This window comes from Aristolochia californica, unplaced genomic scaffold, assembly GCF_029961685.1.
Source record: "Aristolochia californica isolate CCGP_79_NKW_82.1479 unplaced genomic scaffold, dmAriCali1.0.hap1 SCAF_9, whole genome shotgun sequence".
Classification (NCBI taxonomy): domain Eukaryota; kingdom Viridiplantae; phylum Streptophyta; class Magnoliopsida; order Piperales; family Aristolochiaceae; genus Aristolochia; species Aristolochia californica.
In genome coordinates, this window is record NW_027182290.1 from 5,259,035 (window position 1) to 5,271,601 (window position 12,567).

At 36.7% G+C, this 12,567-nt stretch overlaps 1 protein-coding gene across 1 annotated transcript; it reads right to left on the bottom strand.

Moving 5' to 3' along the window:
* Positions 1-603: 603 nt before the first annotated feature.
* LOC137940249 (secoisolariciresinol dehydrogenase-like) lies at positions 604-9,688 on the bottom strand. The gene is made up of 3 exons (XM_068785197.1): positions 9,651-9,688; positions 8,465-9,212; positions 604-771 (listed from the first exon to the last, which is right to left on the bottom strand). The coding sequence occupies exons 1-3, from the start codon at positions 9,686-9,688 to the stop codon at positions 604-606; spliced, it is 954 nt and encodes a 317-aa protein (XP_068641298.1).
* Between the last annotated feature and the right edge of the window lie 2,879 nt (positions 9,689-12,567).

Below are 12,567 nucleotides of genomic sequence, written 5' to 3' on the forward strand. Positions count from 1 at the left end.
ATTATCCTCCGTTTAATATTAGAAATTTTTTTTCTCTCTCTTTTATTTCTTAGTCTCGTGCAATGTTTCTTTTTTTCTTTCATTTTTTTATTAAATCATATCATCTTCCCCGTTATCAAAATCAAACGCCTCAAAGTCCTGCCCTGGGATTTCCAGTGATGTCCTTCTTGTGCTTCCTCTTGAATTCCTGCACACCATCTTGTTATCAAAATCCTCACCTTCAAGGTGAGTATCTCCAGCAGTAGCCTTGACTACAAAAATTCCCTCTTCAATGGTAAGATAAGAAGAGAGACATCAAAGGTTCCACCACCGTCATGTCCGGAACGATCGTCGCCTCAAAGCAAGGCTGGCCCGCGGCACCTCAACGTCCTCATGAGCGCTTCTGAGTCCGGTCCTTCCGTCGCCATAGTCGGGGTGACCGGCGCCGTCGGTCGCCATCTCAGAGACAGGTGAAGAGAGACACACGCGCAGACAGAGAGGAAGATTTCTTGTCGATGCTTGATATCCGGAAGTTCCCGCTCTGTTCTGCCGAGACCTGGATTCGCCCGAGTCCAGCCAGAAAACGTTGCCGTTTTTAGAGGTCGCTTTCCATTGCTGTTATCTCTATATTTCGTGAAGTCTCGTGGATGTATCCCGCAGTGTTCCATTTCGGAAGAAGAGATATTGTTGCCGTTTCTGGAAGCATCTGTCTGGTTTATTCCGAAAAGTTTCCCCTTGCTGTTCCGCTCTGTTCGGAAGCCGGGATCGTCGCCGTGAGGAAGGTGATACTGTCTACCAGTACGTTTCCGTTTTTAAGAGATCGTATCTCTGTTTCTGTAATCCAAGACATCAATTCCATAATTTCCTTCCGAAGAGCCGAGCTCAGTTTCCGCCGAAGATGCCGGGGAGGAAGACGAAACTGTAGCAACATCAAGTTTCTTAAGTTAGGAAACTTGATTTAATTGAGCCCCGGGTTCAGCGACCTGGACTCGCCCGAGTCAACTCGGACCAGCGAACCAGCAACCCGACGGTACTGCTCCTGCACCAGCCAGACCGAGTCAACTCGATCAACCCGGACCGGGTCAACCTCACTCAGGCCACTTATTTTCTGCCTCGGTATATGTACCCAAAGTTTTTTAGGCACGACTCGGTAAATTTTTTTCTCTGGTTGGATTATTATTTTTTAAGAATTGAGAGATTATTCCCTTAGTCAGCACATTATTTAGAACATATATGTACATTAGATTATTTTATGGGTCATTTTATAAGGATTATTTTGAGTAGTGTTAAGTGGGCCCAAGCCAAACCCATTTCAACTAGTGCTAAAGTGTCTCTTTTGATGAGACATTATTATTGAAGAAGAGGTAGCCAAATACCATTATTTATTTATGTCCCCGTAAAAAATATCAATTTTTTGTGGTTGGGAGTCCATGACGGAGGAACTTCATCCCCGTCAAAAATATCAAAATTATTTGTGGTTGAGAGTCCATCTGAGGAACTTCATCCCCGTAAAAAATATCAAATTTATTTGTGGTTAGGAGTCCATGACGGAGGAACTTCATCCCCGTCAAAAATATCAAAATTTTGTGGTTGGGAGTCCATGACGAAGGAACTTCATCCCCGTAAAAAATATCAAAATTATTTGTGGTTGGGACTCCATGACGGATGAACTTAATTCCCGTAAAAAATATCAAATTTATTTGTGGTTGGGACTCCATGACGGAGGAACTTCATCCCTGTAAAAAATATCAATTTTTTGTGGTTGCGAGTCCATGACAGAGGAACTTCATCACTGTAAAAAATATTCAATTTTTTTGTAGTTGGAAGTTTATGACTGACGAACTTCATCACAGTAAAAAATATCACATTTTTGTGGTTGGAAGTAAATGACGGAGGAACTTATTATTATATATATGTTACGTCCCCACATTAATATCATATATTACTCTACCACTAGAAAGTCGTTGTCCTGTGGAGGGACACGGTGGTGGAGGGAGACACTTCAGAGCAATGTCTTAGCGGCTAGGAGTAATTTACTCTCACTGATATTATACCAGTGGGCCTCATAACGAGAGCACCAACGTGAGGGGGAGTGTTGGAAGATGAAGACATATTATATAAAAAAGATTTTATACATCATTTGCAGCAAGCTGGGAGTTCATGTTGTTCTCTCACCCCCAGTTTGAGGGGGAGTGTTGGAAGACAGGGCCCAAACCCACACGACCAAGGAAGACTCACATATCCAAGTGTATTAGAAGATGGCTCCAAGCCCATGCATCTAAGAGATATAGAAGAAGGGCTTAAGACCTACAGATCAAGGAGAAGGCTCATAGGCCCACATACATTGATGGTAGGATGGAAAGTAAAGGGTCATCTCATAGAGATGACATTGATGTAATTAAGTTAAAGTTCTAGGGTTAAAACCCTAAACCCTAAGTTAAGGGGTATTATTGTAATATAGTAGTTTAATTAATCTATAAATAGAGCTTCAGGAGGAGGATAAGGAATCAAGTCTATAACCTCTTCTTCCTCCAATTTTCTCCCAATAGGTTTCTCTCCCTTTTTGTCCATGAGCTAAATTCATGGAGTCTTGAAAATCAACAGGACACAAGTCCATAACCCCATTATTCCTCATGTTTTCTCCCCAATCTGTTCTTTAATAAGAGGGAGTCTGTAAATACTTACAATGGATATTCTTTGTTCTCACCGCAATTATAGTGTACAACTTACAATATTTTATATAAGAATGGTTAGAGAATTATTTTGTTTCTTCAACTAAACTCATGGACACGTGTGTAAAAATTGATATTTTGTTCTTGAATCAAGGAGAATATCCATCATAATTCTAATATTTCTTGTTGAATCTTGTTTCAACTCCATCTAGGTATATGAAGTGAAATGTCAATATTCATGTCAATATATGCCTCAACAATTGAACCTTCAGGATGAGCTTTATAACGTAATGATATTTTTTAGTTTACGAAGAAATTTGTTCATATTTCAAGTATTAGCATAGAAGTTGACATATATAGTATGTTAAACTAAGGTGGGCAAGGTAGATGATAATTTACCTCTCAATCGGGTACATCCTTCAATATTGTATTGAACCACAAAGTCATTCCTTGTGCAGTAGATGAACTACCAAATGGATATTACATAAAAAAATGGTGGTGAAAAAATCTTTTCCAACTAACACAAATTACCATGATGTGACCCACTAATTTCTTCACCAAATCAACCTTCAATGTTTTTTTAGCATAACTCTTTGTAGAATAATCTCAACTCAGTAATTAGAGTGGATGTAGTTTTAGATAGATAACGTTGTATCATCACGTGAGAATCATGACTCTTTAAGCCTAATATATGTAAAAAATTCACCTTGATGCATCATGATATATTTGAAGTATACCCATCTAGAAACTTAATATTGAAAAAGTAGACACAAAATCATTTTCTCTAGTTAAGATGTTGTGTATGACGCAAAAGGCATATAAATTGAATCATTGTCTTTTCGAAGGTATAGTTCTTGTCTTGTTCTCATCTCTTCTAGGTCCAAACTAGCCTTCATGAAGTCCTTATTTTTACCAAAATTGGTGCCCAGAATGCTATCACCAACGTTTTTTGTCAATATGCATGAGATCCAAATTGTGTCCCAATCTTAACTTCGACCAATATTGTAACTCAAAAATATATTTTTCTTCTTTCAATTCAAATCAATTTGGGATTGTTTTCCCTTTGTATTAGTAATATGTTTTGTCATAAGGTATATCGGGAAGCTACACAATTGTTTATCAATGTCACTTCTAGTTAGTTGAACCAAGGGAGGTCAATGCTCTCAAAATTCCTATCATTTCACTACTTATCTTCCCTTGGTAGAAACTGTCAATTACCCATAAAACATTCTTTTCCTCCATGTTTTAACCTCACAAAATGTGTTTGACTCATACATATAAAACATGCCAATTTTCCTTTAGTACTTCAACTAGAAAGTAACCCATAAGCCTAAAAATAATTTTTCGTCCAAAAAATTGTAATGTACATAATAAAAAGCTTTCTTATAAATTCTTCAAAAATCTGCATACTTTCTTCCCAAAATTTTTTGAACTCATTTACCAATGGAATAAATAGATATAATATTTTTACTTGGAGACGTCAACCCACGAATTAGTAAGCTCGTCATAGAATAATGATCTCTCATACACTTTCATAGAGGCAAATTATACGACATGAACACCACTAGTCACATGTTGTAAGACATACTTCAATTGCCAAATGGGTTGAAACCACTAGACATAATTATTTTGAGTCTGAAGCAAACCATGGATATTCTTTGTCAAATTTATGCCAAAGTTTTGAATATGTTGGATGTCTCAATGTATTTGTTTAATTTGGTTGTTTCTTGGTATGTGATCTCATCTCTTTGGGCTTGTTTTCTAGCTCTCCTTGTAGCAAGCAACCACACTTCGCTAGTAGGCTTTCATGAACAACAACTCGTTGCCTTTAAGTCAAACAAGCTGAAAAGGAGTATTTCTTTTGATGTAAACAGTTTGTTAAAGTTGTGGCTTCAAAGAAATAACACAACTTTTGCTTATTGCTTGATTGTATGTACCTCGACTTACTATACGATGGGGATTTGTCTTCCTTCTCATATTCCTTCTAAAATAAGACATAATCACTTTTACACACATGTATATTCTCATAATGGATTTCAGCTAGTACATAAGAGTTTTTGCATCGGAATAGTTGGATGATCGTGACTCGCCTAGAGAAAATGTTTCTTTCATCAGAGAGAGTATATTACCCATTGGCATTATTTCTCATGCAACATGTCTTCTTGATATGGGCAGATAGATAAGAAACTCCAACTTGGAGAATCTTCATCAACCAAGATACAACTCTCTTTTAGCTCCAACAACAAGTAAACAAACTTGTAAACCCCACTTGTTTTAGGTCTTGAAGCAATTAAGGTTGGAATTAACCCTTCTTGGATGCAATTAAGGTTAGCACTACTATGAACTAAAGCTAGTAAATCATGAAACACATAATCTTCATTGATAACCAAATGGATTTTAATGTACCATTTTTTTTATTAAGGACACTGGTGATAGATTGGAGAAAATGATCAGAATCATTATTCTCCCAATTCTGTAATTCTATTAAGATCTATCATATTTTTTAATTAAATCTTTAAGATTTTTAACTTTTTTAAATGAATTAACTTCTTTTGTAAGATTGGTAGAAGTTATAAGACTATGATTTTTTTCCATCTGATTCATAATTTCTTTAAGTGAATAAGTTTTGGATAACAACCTACTTTCTTTAAGTTGATCCTTTTCTTCTTTTGTAAGAAAATTAATTCCTAAGTGATTCATTTGAACCATAGTATTTAAATGGTTAGAATTGGAACATGTACAATTTTCTTCTGACCTAGAAAAAGAATAGATACTATCTTCTTCTTGTTCAAATGTAGAACTAGAATTTAACAAAAAAAATGTTAATTGACGTTTTAAACCTTCATCTTGATCAAGAGCATTATGTTTTTGGTGAGTTTTACATTTATCTAAATAGTGCCCAAATTTTCCACATACGTAACAAACAATTTGTTTTTCGTCTGTCATATGTTTCTTCGATTGGGATGAAGAAATAAATTTATTTGATTCATGCTTACATTTCTTGTTGTAGAAATTTCTACTCATGTGATTGGAAGGGGTGACCATCTTCTTTTTCTTCTTGGAAGAATAATGTCCGGAAGTGGTACAAAAATTCTCCCAATTCCTTTTTGCCTAGAAGATTCATTGCACAAGTAGAGTCCTTCCTAAATTATGACACTCATTACTTGGGCATATGTGTAATAGTTATTATTAATTCTGCCACCAATTGTATTTGCCAAATTTTGACAAACTTTGGTTGCAAACAATGAAGGCAATCCATCAATAGATTTTGATTTTCAATATTCATTATTGGCACCCGATCGTTGCATCACCTTGGTGATAAAGACATCCTTATACCACCTAAATTGAATAAGTTTTTTGCATTGAAGATTTTGGAGTATTTTCTCCTTGTTTAGTATTGGAGGTAAGAGTACCTACAAAATGGACAAGAATTGCATGATAGAGGTTGTACACAACATCCTCTTCATCTAATTGAATGAGTCAGTTCTTCTCATCCTAAATAAGTTTTTTGGTCGAAAACATTTCTAATTGTTGTGAAGGTGTAAGAACATTATCCCACCATCACTTCAAGACTCTAGAGAATCCTGAAGCAATCATTTTAGCAATTTCTTGATCACAAATGTGTTGTTGTTTGCAAATACTGCTATACATTAGCCTTTTGTGTATCATTTCATAAATCTGATTTTCAAATAGGCCATCTATATTCCATTCATAGATACTTTTGCCATCATAAGATTTTTGGTCATGGTATAAATTTTCTTCGTAAAGAAAGTCATAGGGTGTAGGCCTGTGACAATAGGTTTTGAGCATCCCATTGTCTTTGGGATTTTTTGTCATAATCGAATTTTTATATTGCAGGTTCATGTATTATTTCTTGGAGAGACTCTTTATGTTGGGTAACATCATAATTGATGTCCTCGGGTTCAAGGTCTGATTCTAACTGACTAGTAGTTTCTTCTTACTTTGACGTTGAGGTGGAATGTATGTCTAAAATTTTGAGACTTAGATTTTTCAACCTATCTAACAATTCTTGCATAAACTCTTTGTTTGCATTTGTCTTAAATCAGTTGACAACAGGTGGTGGTTTAATTGGAGGAATAATATAATTATTCTTGAATAGAGTAAATGGAAGTGGTTCTTTAACAAATTATTTGGAAACGTATTTGTCTTGGACAATTTCTTCGAATCGATTGAGTTGTTGACCCATGGTCTGTAAGGTTAAATTGGTAAAATTATTTTATTTTTGAATCTAAGTAAATAAATTAGGGTGAGATTAAGGTTGTATATATGCAACAACTTCAAGCGTAATGCCTTTACCTGAAGAGCTAGATGATTCTAGTTTAAGAGGTTCAAGAGGAGGATGTTTGGATTGAATACTTTCTCCTAATGGAAGATTCCAAACTTTAATTGTTTCGAGAGTTTTAATCTCTTCTTTCATCTTTAATGAATTATGTTATACCAATGTTCAAAAGACATGATTGTCTTTTCCTATTAGAGATAACTATAAAATTGAAAAGCAAGGTTCTTCTGTTCAAGACAGGTGTCACTGAAAGAACCATGTTTTAAATGGATCATTTTTTGGATGTTCAAATTCATCTATAATAGTTTTTTATTAATAATAAATTTTGAGTTATTCATTTTAAATAGTAAAATGATTCCTTCCACATAAATATCATCTTAGGTAACAGGGTATGTGATGTATGCTTCCATTTTCTAAGATGTAGAACCAACATCAGAGTATCGAGAAGTAGGTGGTAATGATACTCGATATTTGGGGTGTGAATTGATATTCAAGGAATCTTATTTCATACCTTGCTTCTTAGTGTCAAGAGGAAGAGCATGAAGGAGATTTTCTGATTATAGATTTTCAAGAAATATCTAATTTGGGATCATGTTAGTATCCTACCATATAATTGCTTTAAAAATTTTCAAAATTTTATAGGGGCTTATATTTAGACGCTATATCTTGCAAAGACTTAGAGAGAGAGAATTGCATAGAATTTGTAAATGAACACTTCATTAATAAAAGGGTTTTTTACCAAATTATCCATTTTAAAAAACTTATTTCGATAAATGATGTCACTTTGAACTTATTACCCTACTTTGACCGGTCGATTATACATGTGTACAGTCAAAGGTGACACGTAAGCTTTGACTGATTACGTGTCACCACATCATCAGTACTATGTGATTAGATAGACACATCGACTGCTATGTCACCATTCTGACACGTCATCTGCCAGGCAAGACACCACATCATTAAATGACAAAAAATTGAATAAAAAAATTTTGATTTTAAAAATCAAATTTATGGATACACTTTTTTTTATGAATAAAAAGAAATTTTGATTTTAAAAATCAGGTAATAAAAAGTGTATCCATAAATTTGATTTTTAAAATAAAAAAAATTTATTCAAATTTTTTGTCATTTAATGACGTAGCATCTTACCTAGCAGATGATGTGGCAGTCAATGTGTCTACCTACTCACATAGTACTAATGACACGGTGACACGTAATCAGTTAAAGCTTATGTATCACCTTTGACTGTACACATATACAGTGGACCGGTCAAAGTTGGGTATTTTTAAAATAAATTCAAAGTGAGGTCATTTATCGAAATAAAATTTTTAAAATGGGTAATTTGGTAAAAAACCTTAATAAAATTGCAGAAATTTATTGTTTCCATGTCTCTTCATTAACCAACTGATCAACTGATCCTTCCAAACTGTTTAGGTAGATCGATCCAACAAGGGCAAGAATTCCATCTGATTCAGACTTCCAGTTCGGGCATCGGAGGGGAGGGGCTGCTGACGGTGAAGCCACCGTCGATCACCAGATTATGTCCGCTCACGTACTTGGAATCATCGCTCGCCAAGAAAGCCACGCCCTTTGCAACGTCCTCCGCCTTCAAATAACATCCTTTAAGGTTGCCCATGCGGCTCATCGCCTTCTCAATCTCCTCCGCCGGCATCTTAGCGTACTTCTGCGAGAACGGCGTCGCCACCCCAAACGGCGACACACAGTTCACCCGGATTCCAAACCGACCCAGCTCCACGGCCGCGTTCTTGGTCAGTCCCACCACCGCGTGCTTGGAGCAAGTGTACGCATGCGTGGACACCGTCGAGCCCACCAGCGCGCTGACACTGGCGGAGTTTATGATGCAGCCGTGGCGGTGGGGGATCATCACTCTGGCAGCGTGCTTGGTACCCAGAAAGACTCCGGTGAGGTTGACGGCGACCACACGCTCGAAGTCGGTCTTCTTGTTGTCGACAATGGAGGGACGGAGGTCGTCAGTGATGCCAGCGTTGTTGAAGACGACGTCCAGCCTCCCGTGCCTTGCTATGGCAGTATCTACGGCGTCCTGCACATGGTCTTCGTTCGTGACATCGCAGTGGACGAAGGAGGCGTTTTCCGGTCCCAGATCACGGCACATGGATTGACCCAGTTCGTCCTGGACGTCGGCGATGATGACTTTGGCACCGCTGCAGCAGAACAACCTTGCTGTGCACTCGCCGATGCCACTGGCGCCGCCAGTGATCAGTGCTATCTTCCCTTCGAGTCTGCATGAACAAGATGACCTTTTAATTAACTGACTGAAAAATTGGTGGCCATTCATCATGCAGATTTTAAAGCAGAATAACTATTTCACTTCAGTTGCAGACATGAATTGAAGACGATAATATCTTTCCAATTAATTTGTAGAAAAAAAATGAATTTAAACAACATCATCTCCTCCGCAGATTCTTCGACTTCCAACTACAATATTAATCTCTCTGATCAATCATGCAACAAGAGAGCAAAATGAGAGATTAGAAAAAACGAAAGTAATTGTGCTCTGATGCACGAAACACTGATCAGAGCATCAACCGGCCTTCCTAATAACCTAAGCTTACTTCTATTTATATAGATCAAGTGAGATGACTGGAGACCATGAATGGTCAGTCGAGCTCGAGTACGAAAACTTCAGTGGAAATAGTTGTTAGCAATAGTGACATTACCTTCTTGGTAGAGAGGAAAAGACGGAGAAGCTACCCATGTTCATGACAATGGCGCCAAGAGTCTCTTCGCCTGCTTTTCTTCTTCCGAGTTGGATCAGGTGAGAGACTCTTCATCAATTTATAGAGGAAGAAGGTTGATATTCATATTATTCAGCTGCGACTCGATCAAAATGACATTATAGAGTCGAAGATCCGTTAATTCAGGCTCCATTAATAAAGCTGTAGGCCAACCTTGGTTGGTGTTGGCCTCCAAATATGATTAAACAGCCAAAATGTCAAAGGATTCATTGAAGAATCTTATTTTTCTTATTTTATATTTGCTTTACATGTTGATGGCGCATTTGAAAATGGGTTTGGACAGTAAACGCCAGAGTTCCTGAGGGAGAGAACAATATATGAATCAGATAGCAGCAAAGGAGATCGATCTGTTTAAATCATATTAATACTACGCTAACAAGCAAAAGATTCTTGCCTCATTACAAAGGATTATTATTATTTCTGGACGTAGAACAGTTACAAGCAGCAAGCAATGTTAGCAAGTGGTGATCGGTTGCAGTAGAATAAAAGACATTACAACTCTTCAATTATAACAAACGAAGTGCCGACCTGTTAAGTTAAAATAAGGAAGAAAGACCCCGTTACTTTGATTGAGGTTTTTCTCCTACTATCTAATAGAGTCTTATGAATTAGATACATCAAAATCAAACTTATTTGTGACCCCAGGTTGGTATGGTCAGATTGACACACAATGTAGCACGAGAGAGAGAGAGAGAGAGAGAGGTAGATAGATGGATCGAAAGATAGATAGACAGATAGATAGATAGAGAGAGAGAGAGAGAGAGAGAGAGATTGTCCAAAGTTGAAAAGAGAGAGAGAGAGAGAGAGAGAGAGATAGATGGATCGAAAGATAGATAGATAGATAGAGAGAGAGAGAGAGAGAGAGAGAGAGAGAGATTGTCCAAAGTTGAAAAAATACTAAGGGTAATATTCATACAACAAATGAATATGTGACATGTATTCACTTTTTATAGCTTTAGAAAAAATAGAGATTTAAAACATAGTACTTTTTGTAATAAAAATAGCGATTTTAAAAAAAAATCCTTTCGTAATTATAGACATAAATTCAATTGTCAAAATTAGGACCCCAGATCAATGATAGATCTTCGATATCAATCAATGGTCAAGATTAAAAGAACTTGATCACTAGTTGATCAATGATCAAATATCAAAGTCAAACTTCTCAAAGGTTAAATTGTGAAGAATTAATCAAATGGTCAATCACATGTCAAAATCAAGGTTTCGATTAGAATCGGATCACGGCCTAACCAACGGTCATGGATAATGCGGGGCCACAACAAATATCAAATTAAAAGGGAATGCCATGTAAGCACCACCTAAGTGATACATAATAAAAAATGTGACCAAAAAAGTGACACAAAGCGTCATAGGAATGCTCCCCCCAAGCAAGAGGTATGACACATGGGCAACACATGGTGTCTTAGGAAGGTCCACATTAAAGTAAAGGTGGCAAAAGATAAGTGAAGTATCACATCTCATCAAACGGAGAACAAGTCTTGTCATGTAGACTTATCCCCTTGTATGTGTACCTAATCAAGGAGAGAGGAAGAGAATTATGGAGAGAAAAAGGTGGGGTGGTTGAAGGTTTAAGGACTTGGAAAGAAATTTTTGATGAATCCCGAGAAATAAATTTGTAAGAAACTTTATTCATCAAGTGAGAAAAGTCCTTAGAGCCTATTTTTGATGACCAGATTTTCATGTCTACAAAATGCCTCCTTCAAGACTTTATTCATCACATAGATGGAGGGACCTATTTTTTTGAAGTGGGTCTATTACCCAACTTGGGCCAACACCTCTTTCCTTTCTTTTTTACAGTAGGCTCCACTTGCACATTGTAAGAGGGCTGAACAATCCCACACTTAGTGGTTGCACCCTTGATCTCCAGTAGCTTGGGAAACTATAGGCCCTTAGATTATCGATCTAGTGTCTTTGGACAGACTTCATGGGCCGAACTTCTGAAGGTGACTTTTCTTACTTTCTTCTTTTTCATTCTTTTTTTCCACTTTCGATCTTCGTCTCTTCTCTCACGAACAAGTTCTCCTATGAGAGACCAAGTAATTTCTCTACATATCACCTCCATCCCCCTTCCTATGACCACGACATGCATCGTCTCCTATTGTTGGTGAAGAGCTACAATAGAGAAGTTGGATCCAATCCATGAGCCTTTCACCAACTACAGGAATCACATTCTAAGGATTTTTGTGGTTCTAGAGGATTCAACTACAGGAGTGCCACAAAGCGAGAACCCTCCCCCCTTTTTTTAAGATACTTCTTGAGGGCTTATGGGGGAGTAGATTTTTCAGTTTTTCAGTTTTTTTTTTTATGTGGTGCCTGAATCTTTTTTTAAATATATAATTCCTAGTGGCCCTTTTTAGACGTGTTTTTCTATAAAAAAAAATTCATAGTTGTTTTTATCTGTTTTTATTTTTGCAAAAGTTGCCTTTTTAAGGACTTTTTTCATAAATATGAAGAAATGATTTTTCTCATTTTTGTATCTGTTTTTTTGTTTTTTTCTAAAACTTTCCATAAAAGGCATGGAAGAAATACCATTTTTTCATTTTTTTTTTAAGATCAAACTTTTTTAAATACTTTAATGTTTGTGTGCAGATTTTTTCACTCCCTAGAGAAGTTGTGCTTTGGGACTTCAAACACATTGTTCGATGACCTCTTTGACATCACTTAGCCGACATTTATCCTCCTCTTTTGTGTTCAACATTTAGATATGGCATCTCTAAGACAGTCGTATGTTACAAGCCATCGAGGCAACTCAAGCATAGTGAGAACATTGACAATGAAGAAGACTCGAATTACACCGACACCCAACATCAGTCGCCAACTA

Bases quoted from the DNA above. Each gene is read 5' to 3' on its own strand.
- LOC137940249 (XM_068785197.1), bottom strand. From the start codon at position 9,688: ATGGGTAGCTTCTCCGTCTTTTCCTCTCTACCAAGAAG. The intron at 9,213-9,650 runs GTAATGTCACTA...TTGTTCATGCAG, and splicing joins TTTTCCTCTCTACCAAGAAG to ACTCGAAGGGAAGATAGCAC. The intron at 772-8,464 runs GTCAGCAGCCCC...ACGTACTGGTAG, and splicing joins TGATCGACGGTGGCTTCACC to ACAGTATCACCTTCCTCACG.